This window comes from Alosa alosa, chromosome 6 (assembly GCF_017589495.1).
Source record: "Alosa alosa isolate M-15738 ecotype Scorff River chromosome 6, AALO_Geno_1.1, whole genome shotgun sequence".
Classification (NCBI taxonomy): Eukaryota; Metazoa; Chordata; class Actinopteri; order Clupeiformes; family Clupeidae; genus Alosa; species Alosa alosa.
Window position 1 is genome coordinate 7909708 of NC_063194.1, and position 24475 is coordinate 7934182.

Genomic DNA, 24475 nt, shown 5'->3' on the forward strand with positions numbered 1-24475 from the left:
GCCACACGGCATTCAAAAGCAATTAAGTTTGAGGAAGCGGTAAATTCAGTCGTTAAAAAACATAATGTAATTGATTTACCTTGAAAATAACTGCTTCAAACTCATTTTCATGCCACACTGACTTCAAATATGGACAATAGAGTCTCTGACATTGCTGAGGTGTGCCTGAACCTCGTGGCATTACGATATGTAACGTTGTTGTCTCGGGTAGAAGCATGGCATGTCTAATACTGTCATCAATATTAGACAAATTGGGTACCCCATAGTGCTAAATGGGTACCCAGTGTGTTGGAAATTGACCAAAAGGAGAACACCTACATTGTGTTACTTTAATTGCTTTTGTTATCACTTTAAAGGTTGATTAAAACACCAAAGATGTGTGACCGTTGCCATTGCTGGGATGACACCCTCTTCAACGCACTTGATGTCTTTCTTTGGGGACCATCATCCACCACATTGACACAGCACATTATCTATGCAATAACAGCTTCCTGTCAGAGGGGGGCACTGAGACCCATCCTGGCTGCCTGGCTGGGCGCTGCCCAGGGCTCCAACCAAACGCCACCCCCATGATGTTAGGCATCACCGGGGCAGTGGTAGTATAGTGGCTAAAGAACTTCGCTAGCCTGCAGTAGCCACAAAAGTTGTGGGTTCGATTCCTTGCTTTTAAGGTTGCTCCCTTGAGCACGGCACTCAACCCTGAGTTGCTCCAGGGAGACTGGCCCCTGCAATTGGTATCTGTGAGTCGCTTTGGATAAACGCGTCAGCCAAATGCATCTAACTAACTAACCTCATTCAACTTTTGCCCCACTCTGTCATCACACACACCATGGGATTAAAGTCACGTGTTTTAACCCAGACAGTCACCACACCCTGCGGTCCCTAGAGATACTACTCTCCCAAGCAGGAGACCACATGTGCCAAGAGCACTTATGAAAAACATGGAGCCAAAAGCCTAATACTAATTGGCAATCCAAATGGTATGCTTTCAAAGCACTGAATTGATTTAATATTGTTATATAATTAATTATGACACACTGCATGACTACATCATCATACTGTAGTTTTCAATCTCTCTCTCTCTTATATGGGGAGAATCATGGATGCGAATGGACTCCGAGATCAGGCCTGGGGGATGAGCGAGAAGAAAGAGCCAAATTTACCGTGAAATTTGAGGATAACAGCAGGCAAACGCAGTGTTTACCTGACAGCTTCAGATCTCGCACACAGAGAGAGAGAGACAGAGAAAGAGAGGGAGAGGGAGAGCTTCTCAGACAGAAAACGACGACCAGATCTGAAAGCTATTCTGTGGCTCCTTTTTCGTGTCGTCTCAAAAGACACAGGCCTCACTGAAGCAGTTTTGGCTAGAGGTTAGCGTAATCACTGCACCCTCCGAAATCAAAGACCACTCTGATATTCCTGTTCCTGTGGCCTGCACGCAATGTCCCTCACCTCTCTCTCTCTCTCTCTTTCTCTCCTCCTCTCACCACCCCTCCCTCTCTACCCCTCCCCTCTCTCCTCTCCTCTTCTCTCCATCTCCTCCCTTCCCCACCCAAACAAGCTCTAAAAAAGCTGCCCCTATTATCCAGCCCACAAATCGAATCCCCCTTTCAACTTCCTCTAATTGGCTCAAACCGCCTGAGTGCGAAGCTGCAAATTCCCAGCGCTGCTGCATCAGGCCTATTTGCTGGACAGACACCGAGGGGTGTGTGTTTGTGTGTGTGTGTGTGTGGGACTGTAGGGTGGAAAGGAGGGAGGGGGCAGAGGGGGTATTTGAAAACAATGGGAGCAGAAACGGCAGGGTGGACCACGCAGAACTCTCCACTCTCCGCTACATGCTGGAGTGAGAGAGAAAGAGAGAGAGAGAGAGAGAGAGAGAGAGAGATGGAGGGAGAGAGAGGGAGAGGGAGGGGAGAGAGAGAGAGAGAGAGAGAGAGAGAGAGAGGAAGGGTAGGGAAGGTAGGAGAGAGTAAAAGAGGTTTGAGGTAGACAGAGAGAGAAAGTGAGAGAGGTGCAGTGCTGAGAGGAGGAACAGCGAGAGGGATAGGGACAGTGAAAAGGAGAGAAGGGCTAAGAAAGAAAAGGAGGCACAGAGAGAAATGAAAGAAAGAAAGAAAGAAAGAAAGAGAGAAAGAAAGAAAGAAAGAGAGAAAACATCGACAAAGGTCTGAGAGTGAGAAGGAGGAAAGCTAAAGACAGACAGAAAGGTAAAGACAAAAAGAAAAAGAAAAAGCCCCCCCCCCCCATAAAAAAATAAATGACAAAATTAAAATGCCCCCATTCATCACACACTGGCCAAACTCTCCCTTTCCTAAACCCCTCTAAAAGCTTCAGAGCCATGCACTGCATATCGTAAACAATCTCTATCCCCCCCTAATGCAGCGCTTTCCCTCAATGCACCACACAAATCACTTCCGCGGCAACCCGGCAACTACTGTTGCCACTGCGTGAAAAATAATATCCTCCTCACACACACACACACAAGCGAGGGTGTTTGCAGAAAGAGACCGCGCCGCGAGAGCGAGTGCATTTTGCTATCGGACCACGAAGCATGTATAATCACACCGCTCCAGAGAGAGAATTTAAGCAACACCGCTGAGTGCAAATAATGCTGGAGACCCGGCGTCGCCCCTGATAAAGATCTCCACAGACAGGGCCAAGGCGAGAGAGGCAGAGAGAAAGAAAACGCATGCACACACACACACACACACACACACACACACAGAGACATAATGGCAACTATGCACAGTATGTGTTGCGGCTAAGACATGGGAGAAGGTACACAGTGCAGTGGTGGAATGCCTTTCCAAAGCAGACATACCCCACCAACCCCCTCCAGTGAAGCTCCACAAGCACACAAACACGCAGAGTCAAGGAGTATCCATTTACTCTGAAATGTCCGGCATGATCAACCGATAATGGAAGAACAGTGAATTCCAGTCTAAGCTCAAAACATGCCGCCACCACTAACCAGTCCATTCCCTCCACAATCACTCTATGACACAAAACTGATAACAACAACAGCAACAATAATAATAATAAACAACACAAGCTTCTTAAATGGACCCATCCAAGTGGTACTCAATTAAGTATAAATCATAATCCACTAATCCATTTTCTATCCTGATAAGAGCTTCAGAGGTGTACCAAAGTGTATTACTAGACAATGGAGCTGATTCCAAAGAGTTGCAGTGAAAGGGTATTATATTGGTTTGGCACCTGTATAAGTCTTTGGTTCAACAGATTTGTACTAATCCTATTATCAGATTGCCTGCGATGAGAGTGTCAGACTTGAACCGCTGAGTTGTCTTTCTACAAGCAGCACAGACAACAAAAACAACCAGCACGCCTTGGTAGTGCAAACTCCCGCTTTGTTAGTCCCACAGGATTATTTTATGAGTTGTTTTGTTATGCTGTGCATCGGCAGGGAGATGGTCAGCAGAAATCTTTCATTTTATACACTACGGAAGAATCTCTGGTGAATGTCCAAACCAGCAATGACAGAATGTATGCCCCCAAAGCAATGCATTATCCAAATCTGTTTGGATTAGATGCAAACTCCTCTAAAACTTGGGCCTCTCTTTGGGAGTTAAGATGACGACCTAAAATTGGTTCCTTATCATCTCACTTGATTTTAACCCTGGAATGTGTTTATGCTTTTTAACAACAGACATTTATGTGCTATTACAGACCCTTAAGCAACGTTCTACTGTAGTCAAACAGCCTCCGAAATTAATACACCAGAATAGAGTCTCTTAGAGCAATACAAGGGCTACGAATTTTGATTGTGTCTGAACACTTAGGACCTAATTTCAGTAGTATCTCTTTGGTGACATTCCAAGTCTTTACAGCGCTGTAAAGAAGCAAAAAAAATAGCTGAAACAAATTTCGCAGACCTAAGAACATCTGATGTCTGTCATTTGTAATGCTCACTGACAAATCAATGGCAGAAAACACTTCACACAAAAAGTTCACAGTGTCCCAGTACAGTCTAGCAAAGGCCGGGTCGAGTGAGTTGTGTCCCAATTCCACATTCTAATTCCAATCAATGTGGTCTTTGTCAGAGTGCTGATCGCGAGGCAGGACCCCACAGCCTAGTCATGGTGTGAGTGTGCCAGAAAAAATCAATCCCCCGAGGTGTCGCCATTGAGATCACTTAATGTGGGAGCTGAAATGTTAAAATAAAAATCCCTGTAAAAGCGCAGACCTGCAACCACTCTCACACAAGAAATGTTGACTCCTGTCAGCTCTCTTCCTCTCTCTCTTCCTCTCTCTATCTCTCTCTCTCTCTCTATCTCTCCCTCTCTCTTTTTAGGGAGGTCTCAGGATATTTCGGCTGAGCCGCTCTTTACGTTCTGTTTTTTTTCCGCTCTGTTCTCTGTCAGAATGAAGCTCGGTGTGTAGGACCCCCCAAGCACTGGATCCAAATGCTGCAGTGAAGCTTGGTTGCTTTGCCATTATGGATGTCTGTAACAGACAATAATGTCATGCTTTACTAGCTTTAATAATTGCTTCTTTCTTTACTGCCCAATAACACACAATGGATGGAACAGAAACAGAATATCCTTTTTTATCCTGCTAACTCTGAGGTCTAAACCTCCATTCAAGTGCACTTCACCAAGCACTTCAAGTATTATAACATTACATTTTATTTATATTGCTAAGGAGCCACACAGGCCTAGGTACATACAGAAGCATTATTTTCCTAAGTCCATTAGAATGCCATGGGATCGGCCCTTTACGGTGAAATAACTTCACTTGAATGATCTCTCAAGAACAGATAGCAGTTCCTGGCGCTGCCCATAATGGTCCCTCTACACTGCCTAAGTTACATGTGCTCTTCATTGTGTCAAATAAGGTCCGCACACGCATACATTCTCACTCTCACGCACTGACACACATTGTATATGTTAAATCATGCCCTGTGTTTTGTTGCCTGGGTTGCTGTAGCACTCACAGTGTGGGGATTAGAACAGATTTAGCATGTGGGGTAATGCGCACATGGCACTGGACAGCTTTGATGAAGAGGTGCTATTCTTCACAGCGTGTTATTACACCCTAAGCCAGCCGCACAGCTCTCCCCTCGGTTTCTCTGTGCAACACGAGAGACCACTGTCCTCGGAGATTACAGCTCGTCCACAGCAAGTCCCCGCCGCTGCAAACCGAGGGAAGGAAGACTGAGAAAATAGTGCTGACAGTTTTTTTTCGCCTTCACTGTTTACCTTGTTATATGTTGGTGTCTGTAAAAGGCACTACCATGGTGGGCTGCAGGAGGATGTTCCTAAAAGGTACAAATGCGACAAAATACTTCACTAATTCTCTCTTTATCTCTCTTGTCTTGATCATTTATTCCGGCGAATAAAATACGGAACAGCTTTGGGACTGCGGTAAGGTTGATACCGCCCTGCTCTACCCGCACTAGCAGTTGACAGCACGATCTGAAAATAAAAAAGAATAAATAAATAAACGTTCATACTGTACTTCCTCTGCGGAGGCGAGAGCCGCGCCACGCAAAAAAGGTTGGTGAGTCAAAAATATCTCTTTCATTGTGGGCCACTCGAGCTTCAGCTCCCCTAGGCAATACTACTGCATGGATAATAGCATCGTCATATGGCTGACCCGTTTACAAAAGCATTGTTAATAGCAACTGCCATGCAACAAAGCACTTGACACCCCGGTAATAGCAAGGTAGGTGTAAAGCACCCACAAAGCATTATCCCAAAGGCTTCCTTAAAAGCAGTTTTTCACAGGGCCTTGGTATAATTTGTCAGATTAAGTCTTTGGTTTTTTGCAAGCTAGCTGCTGTCTATGACAATCTCTTTAGAGAACGACAGTCAGCATTAAGCTGTGTTTTGAGATGTATGTACTGTCTGCTTCGGGATGTATGTAGGGGCAGATTCGACCACGGCACAGTTTCCTGCTCGCACTGGCAAACCCCTGGCCAGCCAAACCGCCCTGACGTGTCTGTTTTCCTCCAGTTAACGAGCACAGCCGTGTCCCCCACACGGCCACACCCTCCACCACCAGCGTGCATGCACCATCCATTTCCCCCATTTTCATGACCAAGCACTCCCACTGAGCCGCCCCTGCTTGGCAGGCAGCTGCAGCGAATTTCCGCCCCCGTAACTAGGTTACTGGACGTCCGACAACATCAGCAACTCTTCCCTCTTTCCTCCCAAGGCCTGGCGCTGCTGCGGATGGCTCTCAAACGACAACAGCAACACAGGGGGATAAAAAAAAAAGGGTTCAGGGTAGGCTGTCATGGAGACCACAGCCAGGGCCCCGCTAGCCCAGCAAAAGCAAAGCAAAGCAGGATACAAAATCAAAGCAAGAGCCCTGGTCAAAAGCAATGGTGCACTTGCACAGGGCATTTTACACACGCGACACGGCTTACGGTTCGCCCAATAAGGTGATGCTTTTGCCCAACACATTCTGCCCCCTGAGTGTTTATGAATGAAAAATAAATAGCTATAACCCCTCTGTGTACACCAATGAAATACTTTGGAGGGTGTGTGTGTGTGTGTGGGGGGGGCTGCATTGTTCAGACGCAGATAAAAGCCAGACAGACACGGACCAGATGTCTCTACTTCCACTCTGGGTAGTTTGGACTGGGACTAGGGTGGTGGGGGTGGAGGGGGACGAGACGGCTGGAGGGTGTTGGTGCAGGGCTGAGGTGGTGGAGGTGGTGGTTTGCTTTGTTCGTGCAGTGTCATTTCACAGATAAAACTCTTTCTGTTGTATATCTCCTATCTGCGAGCTATGCTCCAAACAAAGCAACGGCGGATGAAAATAACCAGACATGCCCCTGTTGCTAACAACAGTAACCTGTCCTGCTCGCAGCCCCAGCCCCAGCTACAGCTGGTCTGTACCGTCTTCTAATGCGGGGAGTGCAGGGAGGGAGCGAGCGCTCACAGCCCGTGGCCCAGCCAACAGAGACACACGGGGGGTCACCTAGTCCGCCTCACCTGCTCGTGGTACTCGATGCCCATGCTCAGCGTGTTGATGAGAATGGCGATCATGATCCCCTGGTTGAAGTACTTGCTGTTCACGATGGACTTGAGCCGGCCCTGGAAGTCCCCCCACGCCTGGGCCAGGCAGCCGCGGCCCACAATTCTCTTGGGGTGGCGGTGGCGGTGGCGATGTCGGTGGCCCGGCCTCCCGTCGGCGAGTTCGGCCTCTGTCCTGGCATTCTCGGACTCGGCGTACTCCTGCTCCATGCGCTTCAGAACGCTGGAGCAGTACAGGCAGCTGTCCAGCTGCAAGAGCAGTGGGCCAGGCTCCAGGCCACCCATCAACTGCAGCAGCAAACGCTGCTGACCTACACCAGGGACAAGCACAGCAACAGCATCATCAACAACAGCATCCTCATCAACAACAACAACAACAACAATGCAATGCTGCTGGAGCCACTAAAGCAAACAAACTAAAGCCATTAATGCAAGCAAACTAAAGCCATCATTTTGATACCTTTTACTTTTTATCATTTGGAATTTCTTGGTGTCCCTATTAATCGAGCTACACTCTCGTATGGAAAACTGTTTATAGATAAAAATGTACTAGGCCTACGATATTTTTAGTAGTTTTATTATACAAGGCAGGGAATTCCTCTCGATATTGTAGTGGTGGTCCTGGGTCTACCTGTCTCTCTGGAGGAGAGAGAGGTTGAAAGCATTAATTATAGGTCTGCTTGAGTGAATTTCTGTAAGTGCTCCCTGTCTAATCCCTTTCTCGCTGAGAAGCTCTGAATCATCCTGGTCATTTATTCCACATCCACCCACAGCTGACTCTGGCTGGCCACCTAAAGGTCTATTTTTTACGTGGCTTATTTTGAGGAAATATACGTATAAGTATAAGTATATATACTCTTTTGATCCCGTAAGGGAAATTTGGTCTCTGCATTTATCCCAATCCGTGAATTAGTGAAACACACACAGCACACAGTGTACACACAGTGAGGTGAAGCACACACTAATTCCGGCGCAGTGAGCTGCCTGCATCAACAACGGCGCTCGGGGAGCAGTGAGGGGTTAGCTCAAGGGCACTTCAGCCATGCCTACTGGTCGGAGTTCGAACCGGCAACCCTCCGGTTACAGGTCCAAAGTGCTAACCAGTAGGCCACGGCTGCCCTAATTAGTGGGAGTTACGGGCACTAACTCCCACTAATTAGCTTAATTGGACCGATTACACTGAGCAGTAGAGGAGGCATGTTATGGAGCACATATGCAGTAGATGGGGTATGGGGTATGGGGAATCTCATCGCACCCTACTGTTTTCATTCGTACTGCTGACCGAAATGGATCCGATCTCGGTCAACATCAAACAGCAAGTGGAATGGGTGGTAATCACACTTTATTTTTAGCCCCAATTTGAATTGAGTGTATTTGTAATGTGGTGATAAGGAGCTACAGTTGCATGTGACACCACCGGGGGCCTCATCTAGCTGATCAAAATCCTGATTTGCTTCATTGGCTGAACATTTGTAACTATGGAGAACGTTGTAAACTGCATGGTGATAACCTTTATGTAAGGGCATTTGGTGCTGTGCTACTGCTCTAATGAAGAGCTGATGGTAGTGTTAAGTGTCAGAGAATGAATACATGAAACAAAACACCTTTATATTGTTTGACATTTTCACAGTTTGTAGATTATTACTGTATACACGAAACAGCTATGGGCTCAAGCTTTCACTTCTGCAGTGTAATGTATTCCTGGTGGCCTTCGCCTCCTCATGTCCCCTTTCTCTTCAGTTATAATCAGCTGAAATGGAGGTGACTCTTGTTTAATCAGAAATGACTATTGGCACCGGAATGTGTCTGGAGCTGAAAACTTTAGCCTGCGTGTCTATTTGTTATCCACCCCAGCGACAGAAATCCTTTTAGCACCTAACTTTAAGCAAGGGACCGCCGACAAGCTTTTAAGTGCACAAGAAGGCGACGTGATGAGAGAAAACACCTGGCCAGTCCAGCGGTGGTTTTTTTTCTCCGTTGCAGATGGCGGGCGACGGGTAAACTACCTCCCGCCGGAGCCTGCTGATGTAAGTACACACAGATAGGAGGCAATCTGCACCACACTTCTCTCTGAGACCCAGGGTGCCATGTTTTTTTGATGAGGACTCACTGACTTTATCTGCATCAGTCCTTAGCACCGATAACGTCACCAACATACTGTAACGACGCCTCTTATCTTATCTTGCAGTTGTTTCTTTGGTGAAGATTGCTTCTTTAACAGATCTTGCCAGCATAGGAGTGAGATCATTCCGTTCTTATGTTCTGTAAGAGCTGCAGTGTACTGGAAAGGCACATTATTCACTCACTAATGCAGCTCCACCATATCTCCCCAGCTAACCAGAGCCAGTGGCGGAAAACAGTTGCTGGCAGAGCCCTATAAGGATTCTGTTAATGACTCTAACATTTGAGGCATGGATTTTCTGTCATAGCTCTAAAGTGCCGCTTGAGAGGGGCGTCTGGTTTGAGCTCCCTGGTCTTCCTGGGGGCTAAACGAGGTGAACGCATATACGAGGAGCCGAGGAAGAACGAATAAAAAAGAGAAATGAGACGGAGCGGAAGAATAGGGCCTTACTTGGTTCCTCCGTCATCTGCTGGAGCCTCTCCATGGGGTCTGCAGAGTCCGTGCTGGTCTCCCCTCTGGCGTTGCCCTGGGGTGCGTTTCCCGGGTAGCTGCAGACGAAGGAGGGGAGGATAGTGGGGTAGTTCATGCCCCCGTTCAGCCTGTCCCGCTGTGTGGGCGCGCTGGCCCTGGTGGTGGTGCCCGGGGAGGTCGGGCTGGGGAGGCACGTGCCCTCCTGGTAGACGGTGGGCACTGTCTGCGCGTGGCGCCCGCCGCTGAGGGGTTGGAGGGTGCTCATCTCCACGGCCTCCCCTGACGTCCCCGACGACGACGTCTCTAGCCCTCCCTGCTGCTGCTGTTGCTGCCCATAGGGGGCACCGTTGCTCAGGTTGCAGTGGTGGTGCTCGTGGTGACGGATGAGACTGCGCATGGCCCGGATCCAGTACTCGCGTTCCCGCGGCCGGCCGTGTCCGTTCAGTCCGCCACTGCCCAGTCCACCCCCACCACTCCCTCCACCCAGTCCGCCAGCACAGCCGTCACTGTTGGGATTGACCTTCTTGCGGCGCTTGCTCTGCCAGTTGTTATAGATGCGCAGGCACCGGCGCTTGACCTTGCGGTACAGGTGGCTGATGTACCTGAGCATCTCCTCGTAGCAGCTGCCCGGCTCCGAGTAGCTGGCCAGCGTGCTGTCGTTGGAGAGGTAGCGCTTCCGCTGGTCCATCATCAGCTGGTTCTCCCGCTGCTTCGTCTCCGCAAACTGGGTTGCGATCACAACTAGGCACAAGTTTATCATGAAGAATGAGCCCACCTGAAGGGTGCAAGAGCAACGGCAGGAATTGGAACTACTGGAACTATTTGCACTATTTGCACAGATGTCAAACAACACAATACAAGATACAGTTTGTATAAAGTTAACAACCAAATACTGTAACTACTTAGTAGTGACTAAAAGTTAGAGATTAAAGTAACATGTTGTAAAGATGTAAGAAGAATGTCTAAACATGGCATGCTTCCATATAAGTCTTCTACAAAAACACTGACTATGTCCAGAACACAATCAAAGTTTGCGTTAACTAATGTAATACATTCTTCCCTTGCTACCTAAGCAGTTATGAATATATTTGAATAAATACATTTGAATAAATGAATACATTTAATGTAAATGCAGGCAGTACTTACTATAATGAGCAGTATAAAATATATAAAATTGTAAAAGGAGTGTGCATCCATTACATAATACATGATGTCCACCCATCCTTCCAGAGTGATCACCTGCAAGAGGGGAAAGTCAGAGAGAGAGGAAGTATGAGAGAGAGGGAGAGAGAGAGGAAGTATGAGAGAGAGGGAGGGAGATAGAGAGAGCAAGATGAAACAAAGATTGAAGAACAACCTAGCCCCAGCCAGAGTGCTGCCAGGTGCTGTCATTAGGCTGCCTTTATCTCAGTTCTGCTCTTGTAATTCTATAATTTACAGGAGTTTCGCTGATCGGTATCGAAGCACACACTCGTTAGAGAGGCATTCGGAAGGAGCCTTCCGGCACGCACAACATTGCAACCCCTGTACCCCGCCCCCCAACCCCACAACACACACACACACACACACAAACCATTACACACACACACACACACACACACACACACACACACATACTGTACACACACCATCACAGACAGCTGACGGCACACCAGCCCTCTCTTTTTTTGGGTGATCGTCTGGGGAACTGTGAGGGATCTTTCATGATGTGTATTTTTCCACACCGTGCGTCTGATGTGAATATGATAGGAATAGAGTGAGGCAGAGTGCCACAGAGAGATGGGGCAGAGATACAGCACTCTCTCTCTCTCCCTCCCTCCCTCTCTTTCTCTCTCTCTCTCTCTCTCTCTCTCACGAACCCACAGTACTGGAGACTGGAGTCTGCTCTCCCTTTGGAGTTTCCGCTCCTCCATTCTCTTCCTCAGGTATTTGGGCTTCTGAAAATAAACCCCATGTGAGTCAAATCAACGTTCCAGAATAATTCGGTTGTTGGCAGCACTGTCGGGTGTTTGTCTCCAAAGCCAAATCATATACCCTGAGTTCAACCTGTGAAATGAATATACATTTTAGGCCTTAGCCTGTCTGCAAAACCTCTTTCCTCTGTGTTTGAAAAAAAAAAACACTGAAAAATACTGAAAAAAATATGCTGTATGACTGTACACACTCAGCTATTATGCTACTTGTATAACAGAGGGACAGGAAACACCCACCATTATTTGAATCCTTTCCATCATAGCCAAATCCCAAAATAATCTGATTTTATTGAAGCTTGACTGAAGGTGCTTAAAAATAAACGTACACTGTTCACATGCTTTACCATAATGGGCATGAAAACAGTCCCAGGCGCTGTCTAACAGCCTACTGAAAGACTGAAAGTTTTTCTGCTTGTGTTTTTCCGGTGACAGTTAGAGTGGAGTACTGTCCAGAGACTCAGGGGCTTTTCCCGCCTTTCCAGACTTTTCTGGTGAGTCATCTTAACGGACAAATAAAAGTGCTAAAAAGTAGTCATCATGGTCTGCTGATTGGAGGAAACTGTGTTGTTGGAGCCGAGGCAACCGTGTGTGAAGAAGAGACATTTTCTTGGCTTGATTAGACTAATTTTGGAGGGTTGCGTAGTTTTGCTGCAAGGCTGCTCTCTCACTCTCTCTTCTCTTCACACTGGATATCAGCTTGTACACTCCGGCCTGTCAATCCCTTTTGAAATGACTTCCTGCAAAATGTCCCCGCCACTCCGCTATATGCCCCCACCCCCCACAACATTCTCCCTAGTCCAACTCACCCCTATCGGCCGGATGGTGGTGGTGATGGTGGAGAGGGTAGGGGCACTGCTCTGGGGTTAATGAAAGCCAGCCCCTGCCGTGCTCCTGTGTTTACATGGGTGAAGGCACGGCATCCCTCCCCTTAAATTACTGCACACTGTACCCTGCCATTAGCCTGGGGAACTGTGAGTGTGTACAGTATGTGCGTGTTTGTGCGTCCATGTGTGTGTGTGTGTGTGTGTGTGTGTGTGTGTGTGTGTGTGTGTGTGTGTGTGTGTGTGTGTGTGTGTGTGTGTGTGTGTGTGTGTGTGTGTAATAGGGCAATATGGTGCACCCTCACAGCCCCTACCCTGCTTGCCGTGACCCCAGTAATGAGTCCGACCCGAGAGCCAGTGACCCCCCATAATCACACGGTCACCAGCGGTCAACTGTAATAGCACACAGCCACTGCCTGCCTCGCCCGCGCGCTCTCTCTCTCTCTCTCTCTCTCTCTGTAGCTGTGCCATGCATTAGGAATGTGGTCCCCTGTTTAAAGCTCTCTCATTGGATCGGATAGAGCAGTGGCTGCTGGCTGTTGTGATACCAGTGATTTGATGAGGGCTGACTGGATAAGCGGCACGGTGGCGAGGAACTGATACAGAGAAAAGGGGGGAAAAAAGGAGCATGAAAGGGAAAAAGAGAGAATTGGACAGACAAGGAAGGAGAGAGAGAGAGAGAGAGAGAGAGAGAAGGGGAGAGAGAGAGAGAGAGAGAGAGAGAGAGAAGAGAGAGAGAGAGAAATCGTGCAGTATTTCTGAAATGTACTATGGCTTAATTTTCAATGTTTAAGTTTCATCGACAGAAAGTGACACCTCTTTAGCGATCAAAAAGTGAGCGCGTATCTCTGTGGCTCAGCCAGAGCCGTCAGCCTCAGAGTATCTAAAGCACACACACACACACACACACACACACACACGCGCACACACACACACACACACACACACACACACACACACACACACACACACACACACACACACACGCATACACGACACACACACACACACACGACACACCCACACACGCGCACACACACACGCACACACTCACCCACTCTGTTTGGGGAGGGGACGATCAATTATTTGGTGTGCATGGAGCTTGTCTAACAAGACTCTCTTTTTTAGGAGCAAACTTGCACACGGTGAGTGCCCAGACCCTACATTTTAATGTGGGTCTGGCTCGTCAGGCTACTCCTACCACACATACACAAACACACACACACTCTTACAAACAAACACACAATACCCCCTGCCCCCCCACCACCACCAGCACTCCAGTCAGACCTACCTGGAAAATAGCAATCCAAGCAAATCCAATGTTATCAAAGTTCACTGCATCATTGTGCGGGTTCTTGTCCCCGGCTTTGCACACATTGTAGTACAGGTTCCAGTTGATGCAGCTGTTCCCACTGCCCCCCATGCCCGCACCCATGGCCAGGCCAGCGCCCAAGTTGGCGAGGGCCTGGAACGGCGGCGGCGGGATGAGTTGACACTCCTTGCCAGGCTCCTTGTAGGCAGGCACATCCGTGCAGTGCTGCATGCCGTTGTCTTTGGGCAAGGAGCAGATGAAGGGACTTTCCTCGCCCTCCTCGTCCATGTAGTAGGAGTCCAGGAACGACAGATTAGACAGGCTGCAGAGAAAGAGAGAGAGAGAGAGATGAGAGAGGTGAGAGGATGATGGAGAGTGTAAGGAAACACACAGAAAAGAGAGAGAGAGGGAGGAGAAGAGGAGGGAGGAAAGGAGAAGAGAATGGAAAAAAAGAGAAAAAGAGGAGAAAGGAGAGGAGAGTACAAAAGAAGAGAAGAGAGGATCAGGAGAAGAAAGAAGAGGGGTGTAGAGAAGAGAAGTGAAGTGAAGTGAAGAGAGAAGAGAAGAAAAGAGAAGAGAAGATAAGAGAAGAAAAGAGAGCCTATGAGGTTATATTTCATACACACGCTGCTCTGCTAGGCACAGATGAAGCCACTTCCTGGCAACATTCCAGTGGCAAACCCAATTTAGTCCGTAACAAGCCTTAATAGTTGTTCCGCAAACCAATCCGGAAAATAAATCTCTCAATTATCCTGGCACAGGTGATCAGTGTAAATATAATGGATAAACATCTCTCTCAAACAGACAGAAGAATAGGCATCCCCAACGGATGTGATTATCTCAAAACGTATCCAGCAATTTGTAAATGTACCGTTATAAAAATGTTGCCGTCCTGTGAACCAGTTGCTATGGTTGTTGTTTTTAAGAAAACATCTAAGCTCTGCTGTTTGTACAGGAGAAGGAGGAGGTAGAGGAGGAAGAGGCATGTCTGCAACCAGGGAGCCTGACATGTGACAGCCCCCTGCAGCTTGACTACACTGAGTTCAGCAGCACTTTGGCTGTGAGCCGGGCGAGGTAAACAGCCACTGATGCTGTTGCTCTGCGATACTGCTGCTGCTGCTTCCTTCCCCATCAAATTCAAATCATGGCACAGTGGCGATTATGCAAAGAATGCAAGGAGTAAATTCGTCTGTTCCATTACATCGAGAAACAGTTTCGGTGAACTCTCTGTGTTTGGTGAACTCTGTGTGAGTCTGTGTGTGTGACAACTTGTGTCTGTGTGTGCTTATGTGTGTGAGTGTTTAGAAAAAGGGTTGAACGTGTCCATGTGTGTGTGTGTTTGTGTGTGTGTGTGTGTGTATCACTGCTCCTGCCTATTTTTCTAAGAGTGTGTACCATTTGATGTCTCCTGTCGCTCACACAAACACACAAATTGCAGTTTGTATAAAAGTTTGCCCCCTGTGGCCTGCTCTGTTTGACTTTGTGCACAGGGCGCTGCATTGTTGTCCTGTCTCGGTGCGATGTTCAGTTTACACATCCATCAGCGAATGAAATGCCATTGCTGCCGGCGACCCGTGTCTGCCACTTCCAATCAGGTTGGAGTGGACTGACTAAAGGCCTCCACCCGAGAACACAGGGAGAGGAGGGAGGAGAGGGGAGAGGAGAGGAGAGGGAGGTAGAGGAGGGAGGAGAGGAGGAAGAGGAGGAGAGGAGGGGAGAGGAGAGGAGGGAAGAGATCAAAAAGGAGAGAGGAGTAGAGTAGAGAGGACAGGAGAGAGAAGATGAGAGAAGGGAGAGGGAGAAGAAGAGAGAGGGAGAGAGGATTAGAGGAGAGCAGAGCAGAGAGGGAAAAGGAGAAGATAGGAGAGGGCAGAAGAAAAATGAGAAGAGGAGAGAGGAGAAAAGAAAGGGTGAGAGGGGATGGAAGGGAAGGAGAGGGGGAGTGTGAGGTAGAGTTTCTGGCCCTGAATACTTACTTCTCGTCTGCCAGAAAACACCTGTTCCTCAGCAACCCACTCCACAGTTGCACCCCGACAATGCCGAAAATAAAGAAGACAAAAAAGCACAGGAGAAGGACGTTGCCTAACATAGGCAGAGTATCGAGGAGAAGAGTTACCAGTATCCTCATACCTGCAGAGAGAGAGAGAGAGAGAGAGAGAGAAATGCAATCATCAACACTGAAGGAATATGGTGTAAGAAATGAATCCTGTCCGATTGTATGAGTGATATCATTTCTCCAACCAGGAAAGTTCTGATGTTCTGATGGCAGGCCAGACGGTTTGGTGCCAGGTGAGGTGTGAAACACCAACGATCATAGAATGGGTTTTGGGGGTAAGCCATTGAAAACCATCCCAGCCAAAGGTGTGAGGTTAACTCAATTATCATATACATAGGACAAAAGGCTATCTAGGTAGAAGCCAGATTAATTTGCATTGAGACCAGCATATAATGACTTGAGTTGGTAACTTTTAGTTAGTTCACGCAGACGAGGGAGTTGACCCAGACAGGACGAAGGAGAGAGAACTCCAGAGAATATGCCGAGGGCAGGCATAGGTTGAACCTTTGTGAACTTTTCTACCATTTTACACTGGAATAAACCACTTTGCTGTATCAATCCGGAGAAGAGAAAATCTTTCTCTTTTTTCTTACAATGGCAATGCACAAAAAAGGCCAACATTTCCTGCAGGTTTGGCATTTCAATATGTCATGAACAATGGTTATGGTCTAACAAATATCAGTGGCAAAGCAAAAATGCATCCAAAAAAAACAAAACAAACAAACAAACTCAATGGCTTGTATCTAGCACAGCTTTAATGAGCACCATGGCAAATCACCGTCTGCTGGCCTTGCAGAACTAAAGTGCGGCACTAGATGTTCCAGCCAACATCTTAATGCCCCCCCCCCCCCAACCTCCCTACCATAAACATAAATCCTGATGGGGCCCATGAATTCTCCTTCTGACATCTTGTGACATGGGTGATAACGAATCATTCACAGGAGTTAATTAGTTCCTTTCCACAAACATTTTAATGGTAATCAGCATGTTAAGCACAAGCGAATAAACCCCCCTTTTCTCCCACCCACTCACCCCCCCACCCCCCCGTTGCCACTGATAAGGAAAATGAGTGCCTTTGCGTTTGAACAATCACACAGGGCTGCAGCAGCAATGCTTGAGAAAGCAATGAGACTCCATCTTTGTGGCTAACTAAGCGCAATGTGTTTCTCGGCCAGAGGGCCCGCATGACTGTTACGTTTACGGACAGCCACAGATCCCCAACAAAACAAGAAAATACTGCGCTGTTATAATGGATCGCCATCAAGGAGCGCTGCGAGCTACAGCTCAAGCTGATCTCTCCGACAAATTAAACTTTATGTCTCCTTTAGAGCACTGAAGAAAGAGCTGAGCTCAAAACTCTATGAATATACAGGGAGAAACATAAGCACAAATGACCGCCCCAACCTCTCTCTCACACACACACACACACACACACACACACACAAAGGTGTAATACATCGAGAGAGAGCGACTCCCTATTGCCCAGGCCAGGCAGTCTGTTTGATGAAGGGGGAGATGCAGAGAAGAGCTCAACAAAGAGAGCAAGAATAACATAAGAAACAACATCCTGAATAAATACCCATGCCACCCATGCTTATAAATACCCCAAATAAATACCCATGCCCAACCATGCTTACAAATACCCCAAATAAATACCCATGCCCAACCATGCTTACAAATATCCCAAATAAATACCCATGCCCAACCATGCTTACAAATATCCCAAATAAATACCCATGCCCAACCATGCTTACAAATATCCCAAATAAATACCCATGCCCAACCATGCTTACAAATATCCCAAATAAATACCCATGCCCAAGCATGCTTATAAATACCCCAAATAAATACCTATGCCCAAGCATTATAAATACCCAAAAAAAGTGGAGAACAATAAGGAGAAACTGGAGAACAATAAGGCAAAAAGGGGATGAGTGAGTGTGTGTGTGTGTGTGTGTGTGTTTGTGTTTGCATGTTTATGTCTAGGGAGTGGCATAGAATAATGCAAGACAGTTTTAGCCAGCAAAGGCATCTTTGTCTTTCACATGAGTTTCCATCCAGAAGAGCATGCACACGGAACAAAATCCTGATGACAATAACACACTCCCACTCAATCCTTTTGCATCGTAATGTTTTCAGTATTCTAACACAGCCAAGGGACAATGGCAAGAGCCAACATAGGTGATGTAGTTACTCAATAACTTCACGCAATGATAATAATCCACAATCCCTCCCTCACAGCACTGACAAACAAAGCCACTGTTTGACTGATTTCTGAGCTGTGCTGCTTGCTTGCGCTTGGTGGAAGTAATCTATCTTTGATGCTTCGGTGGTGGTAGAGCGCCACAGGAGAGCATCATCCACAGCCAAGTTCAGAGGGGGAGAAGAACAAACGAACACGCATAAATATAGCCGAGTAGAGACACTCGGAGCCTGTCACATCATATGACAAGAGGCAGGCAGAGCACAAACACGTGAGAACACCATCACCATACTGAGGCTTTTTCCACCGACAGAGAATCGTTTCCGTTCCCACTCCCGTTCTCAAACCAACATTTGAACAGTTCAGAGCATTCCGACCAAACAAAAGCTGCTTGAAGCACGCGCTCTCTGTTGGTCGAACAACGCCCAGGGAGAGGGATCTGCTCTGGACCGGGCTGCTATTACAGACGAGTCGGCAGCCTGCAGGAAGACCGAGACAGAGAAATTAAAATGCACCTGACCCCGCTCTCCGATGAGACCAAGAGAAGTGCTGAGTGGCTGACTGCGAAACGTCCATTTTCCCGCCACCTTCACTAATCGCATGTCAGGCTAGACCTGGGAGGGGCCCCATGACAGACAGGGGGGGGGGCTCTGCTGTGCCATACCGCTTGGGACTCAGCTGCTGTTTCGCTAACCCTGAATGACCGGACCGCAGTACCAGCGCTGGCCACCACGCAGCCTTTCCATCTGAAGGTAAAAAAAGAGGCCCGGCCAGAGTCGTCATCACCAGCTGCCAACAGCACCACGAGGTGAGGAAGATGAAAACCTCGACTTGTCTCTAAGACAAACAGCCATCGCTAAAAGACGCAAAGCCCCAGTGCCATAATTAAGATGTTGGGAACTCAGTGCTGTTCTGTCCATGTGTTCCAGGGAGGACCACCAGCAGTCCTGACAGCAAGGTGTGCAGAGCCCTGCAGAGAGCCAGACCGATTGCAGTGGATTGTTAAACAATACACAACAAAGGCCCCGCTGACCTCCGCTAACCCTGCTGCTTTCAACACCTTTCTCTGTCTCTCTGATGTGTGTGTGTGTGTGTGTGTGTGTGTGTGTTCTGTGCAGCGGGTGTAATTTAGGGTTGTGTGATGTAGTGAGAGGCCAGAGGCCCTTAAATGGGCCTGTTAGGATAGGTGCGTGGTGAGGAGAGGGGAGCGAGGAGCAGACAGCAGGAGCAGAGGCGCTCTCTCTGGCCAGCTCTGGCCCGCCTCAGGCCCACCTCCGTCCACCCCTCCCACCTCTCTCCCATCCTCTCTGTTTCTCTCTCTCCCTTCCTCTCTGTTTCTCTCTCTCCCTTCCTCTCTGTTTCTGTCTCTCTACCTCTCTCCACTTCTCTCACCCTCTCCTCTCTCTCCATCTCTCTCTCTCACCCTCCCCTCTCTCTCTCTCCTCTCTCTCTCTCTCCTCTCTATCTTTGTCTCTCTCTATCTCTCTCCATCTTTCTCACCCTCTCTCTCCCTCTTTTTTCCAGGGAGCCACCATGCAGCCAGGGCGACGTGTAATGAGCTCCCTGGGGCATGGAGGGAGAGGGGGTGGAGGGAGAGAGGGGTGGTATTCTATCCTAAGGTCCAGAAAAAGGAAGCAGTGGGTGTTGTTCTCTTGACGTGACTCTCTCACTGTGTCTGTCCATCTCTCTCTCTCTCTCTCTCTCTCCCCTCCTCTCTCTCTGCCTGTTTCTCTGGCATTCTCTATTGTCTCGATCTTCTCTTGCTCCATCATTTTAGCATATTCCTCCTTTCCTCTCATTTCTGTTCGGCTTCTTTCTTTGTTATTCTTTCTCCCTCTCTTCCTCAATTTCCTTCTTACTAATAGCTTTTAAGTCCTCGCTCTAGAACTGACTTCACATTTATACAACAGAGTTTAAATTACCTTTGCAGGTGAGAAGCAGGACCACACGCACAGACAAGGATGTACACACACACACACACACACACACACAGTGGTGGTTTTCACCCAAAGCAATGCTGTAATTCAATCGTTCACCCTCACTTCCAGAGGTCTCTCTCTCCCTCTCCCTGCGCCGTGTAGGAGACTAGAGTAGATAAATCATTCTATCTCGCGCTCCCATCTGTGCAACACCCAGCCCCATTAAAGCAGATACGGTGCGGCAGGCTTAACGGAGCGCTAAATCTACGCTTTGCTCTGTGCCGGCGAGGACAACAGAAAGAAAACAAAAAGACCATGGCTGACATGCAGGGACACATGATCTGTCAACATACATAAACACATACACACACACACACACACACACAGGGGAGAGAGAATAAACTGGAGGCGAGAGAGGGGGGTTTAATGGTGAAAAACATGGAGAAGAAATACAACTGTCTGATCTCTTTTCACCTCAAGCTGATGGAGAGCCGTTTTGTTTTTGTCTTTGATTCACAGCCAAACACATGGACCAGGTGAGCTGATGACTAGGTGAGTGGATGCATTACCCGCAGCCAACGCCTCTGTGTCTCCATCCATCCCTCCCACTCTCTCCCTGGAGCAGGCCAGGCGCCCTGTTCTAGTTCAGCTAACACTGCTGTCCATACGGCTAGCCGCCAAGCACAAGGCTGCTACTCACCATAGTTTTCCATACCTTAGCAGCAGCAAGGTGCTCCCCGTAGTTTGGCATACCGTAGCAGCATGAGGGTGCTTAGCGTAGTTTCCCATATCTTAGCAGCACAAGGGTGCTTACCATATCTAATCACAGCTTAGCAGCATGAGGGTGCTCACCATAGATAACCCTAGCTTAGCAGCATGAGGGGGCTCACTATAACTAACCGTAGCAGCACGAGGGGGCTCACTATAACTAACCGTAGCAGCACGAGGGGGCTCACTATAACTAACCGTAGCAGCACGAGGGGGCTCACTATAACTAACCGTAGCAGCACGAGGGGGCTCACTATAACTAACCGTAGCTTAGCAGCATGAGGTACTGTACTTTTCCGTAGCAGCCCAGCATGAGAGTGCTGCGTACCGTAGCGCCCACAGCTATCCATGCATGTCTCTCCAGTGGCACACCCCAGCTGTGTTCCCCTCTCTGTATTTATTTATTTATGTATCTATCTATCTATCTATCTATCTATCTATCTATCTATCTATCTATCTATCTATCTGTGCTCATATCCGTATTTGATGGACATACCGAACCATGACGTGACCATGTGAGGGACAGGAATGGGGGTGGACATGTGTATTTACCAGGGACTTCCTTAATACGTTGAGGAGAGGACATGATGCGAAGGACGTGGAGAGGATAGCTACTCAACTGGGACCTCTGTTAATGTCTTGAAGCGGACATGGTGCAAGGGGATGGGGGAGGGTGCATCCTGGGGGCTCTGTTAATGGATCAGAGGGGAACATGACACAAGAGGAGGAGGAAGGGGTACTTACTGGGGACTCTGTTAATGGCTCGGAGGGGCCGAAGCACTCGCACAGTCCGGATGGCTGACAGGCTGGCGTTGTGGCCATCCAGTGAGTACTCCATCATCCTGCAGGGGAGAGAGAGAAAGAGACAGATAGAGAAGACAGAGATGGAGACACAGAGAAAGAGAGAGAGAGAGAGAGAGGCCACAGTGCAGAGAGGATGTTATTTGAAATATATAGAAAGCCTAAACATAAGGAAGTCAAGTAATGTGAGCAGAGAACAACACCTTTCACTGTGCAACAAAACAACACCACTCAAGTGGAAAAGGCAACTTGACTCTCTAGAAAGAGGGAGAGATGGAGGCAGACAGGCAGACAGACAGATAGATAGAAAAAGAGGGAGGGAAGGGAGGATCAGGATCTTACTGCACACAACACTGAGACTGCAGCAGATACTGAAGGTCGTGTAGCCGAGGAAACAACCTTCCCTCACATCCTCAAGAGCATGCAGAGTACACACAGGACACATCTCTCCTCCTCTTCATCCATCTAGCTGGCGGGAAAGAGGCGTGTGTGTTTCTCTGTGTGTGTGTGTGTGTGTGGGTGGGTGTGTGTCTAACAGAGAAAGAGAGAGAGTGTGTGTGTGTATCTGAGAGAGAGAGAGAGAGAGAGAGTGTGTGTGTGTGTGTGTAGAATGGGGTGCCAAGTGAATGACAGGATTACAGCAGTGGCCCACAGCCCACAGGGGCTTGAGTGTCCCTCACCCTGCCATCACGATGAAGAAGTCCAGGCGGTTCCATGTGTCACCCAGATAACACTTAGATCCCCAGATCCCAAAGGCCACCATCTTCATGATCATCTCTATGGCAAAGAAGGCGAAGATGCAGTCGTCTAATGCCTGTCAGCAGACACACAGACACACACACACACACACACACACACACACACACACACACACACAGAGAGAAAGAGAGAGTACACAAGTTCACACATTTGCACCTGACTGTGCTGTGGCCAGAGCAGGCATGCAGTGTACGCAGAGAGAGCATTTGCCGGCAGCAACGCTTTTAAAACGTGCGACTAATCCTGTCGTCCACAACAATCAACCCGCCGGACCCTTGGGCAGAGCGACTCGGGTGGGTGGGGACAAGAGCAACGAGCCCTGAGCTCCCACTATCCCATGAAATCGCTGCCTAACGGAGCACACGGGACTCGTGACGTGTGTGGGTAAAAATGGAAGAATGTGGAAGTTGCTGGCAAGGATGTCCAGGGGAAAAGAAAATATCCCAGAATTCCCACAGGAGCCGCTCCGCTGGGAGGAGTTTCCGTAAGCGAAAGACAAGATGGAGGACGCTGCTGGAGAGAAGTGGGCTGCTGTTGCTCTGTGTGTCAGTCTCAGCCAGCCATCGCCCTCGTCTTCCCTCACTGTCTCTTCCTCCATCTCTCTCTCTCTTCATCCCTTCATCTCTTGTTCTCTTCCTCATCTTCCCTTTGCTCTCTCTTCCTCCACCTCTCTCTCTTCATCCCTTCATCTCTCTCTCTCATCCCTCCATCTCACTTTCTTTCTCTCCCTCATCTTCCTTCGCTCTCTCTTCCTCCCTCTCTCTCTTCATCCCTTCCTCTCTTTCTCCTCATCCCTCTCTCCCTCTCTCTCTCCTCCCTCCTGCCTGTGCCCTCCATGACCCTTCTCCTAAATCATCCTGATCCCCCCCTGGCACAGCCTCCAGAGCTGCACATTTTCCCACAGCCCCTCACGAAGGAAGAGCCGGGGCCAGGCATTTGTGGTGTGTGTGTGTGTGTGTGTGTGTGTGTGTGTGTGTGTGTGTGTGTGTGTGTGTCGATGTGTGTGGTGTGGGGAAGGTCTTGGTTTGAGTTGCAGGCCATGCCCAGGAAAGAGGTTGAGGCATGGGAGGTACAAAGAGGTGGAGAGACTCTTCCCAAACCGAGATGCCTTAGCTCGACCTAGCGATGACCCCTATCCTCTCTGCAGCTAAATGACCTGAAGCTGAATATGGATGGATGATATTACATATACATATACATGAGCTAATTAAGGTATGCCCACAAGGTAAAACCTGACAACTAACTTCCCCTCCCCCTCTATTATGCATGTAAGATGGCAACATTCTCACTGTGATTTTACATTATGATTTTACATTATAATTTAACATTATGACTTTACATTATGACTATGGAAAATGCTCCATAATCCATCCTCCTTGTCTCCCTCCTTCTTACCTCTGCTCTGTTTCTGACTTTGACTTTTTTTCTCATTCAACTTTTTTGCTTTGTTTTCCTCCTATGCTTCTTCTTGTCTGGTTTACTCTGTGTGTGTTTGTCTGTGTCTGTGTGTGTGTGTGTGTGTGTGTGTGTGTGTGTGTGTGTGTGTGTGTGTGCGCGTGTGTGTGTGCGTAGCTGAGCTTACCTGCAGGATGAGACACCACTCGGCCTTGCAGTCGATGTCTTCGCAGGGCCGATACATGCCCAGTGTCACGCAGTTCAGTAGGATGACCAGCATGCTGATGTGCTCGAACCACGTGGAGACACACAAGAGTTAAGGAGAACATCACACACACAAACGCACACACACACACAAACACAAACACACACACATACACACACACACACACACACACACACGAGACACAGTCCAGCCCACAGCCCAAAATACACACTTGATAGACATTGTGTGGAAATGAGGACCCCAGGGAGAGGCAAATACCAGAACAGATCTGATCCTAATTCTCCCAAATGAGTGTCAGCCTACCACCCCCACTCTACCAGCAAAAAACTACAGAGTAAAAGGTCTGGATGGCTTAAATGGGCTATGTGGAGGTTAGCATGCTAGCGCTGGGCCACTTTAAACCACACGTGGCTCTCTATTAAATACAAATGCAGGTCAATTGAAAAGTGCTGTGTGGCTGAACATTCAACTTGAATCCTACAGAATCACATAGCCAGGAATGTAGTGGAGGCTAAATGCAAGTAAGCGCAGTTTATCCACCTCTAAAATTTCAGAAATAGAGTTTACCCACCTCTTATTAGAGTTTATCCACCTCTCAAAAGAGTTTATTCCCTTTTAACATTCAAAAATCACACTGTATTA

The 24475-nt window shown here is 48.1% G+C and overlaps 1 protein-coding gene across 1 annotated transcript in view; it reads right to left on the reverse strand.

Moving 5' to 3' along the window:
- Window positions 1–24475, reverse strand: part of cacna1ha (calcium channel, voltage-dependent, T type, alpha 1H subunit a) — a 102503-nt gene that overhangs the window by 34183 nt on the left and 43845 nt on the right. The window contains exons 3-10 of the mRNA XM_048244965.1: window positions 23795–23906; window positions 22134–22267; window positions 21397–21494; window positions 15683–15836; window positions 13686–14028; window positions 10747–10839; window positions 9580–10375; window positions 6966–7318 (exon numbers count right to left, since the gene is read on the reverse strand). Coding sequence (XP_048100922.1) covers window positions 6966–7318; window positions 9580–10375; window positions 10747–10839; window positions 13686–14028; window positions 15683–15836; window positions 21397–21494; window positions 22134–22267; window positions 23795–23906 — 2083 coding nt within the window. The remainder of the gene's footprint in view (window positions 1–6965; window positions 7319–9579; window positions 10376–10746; window positions 10840–13685; window positions 14029–15682; window positions 15837–21396; window positions 21495–22133; window positions 22268–23794; window positions 23907–24475) is intronic.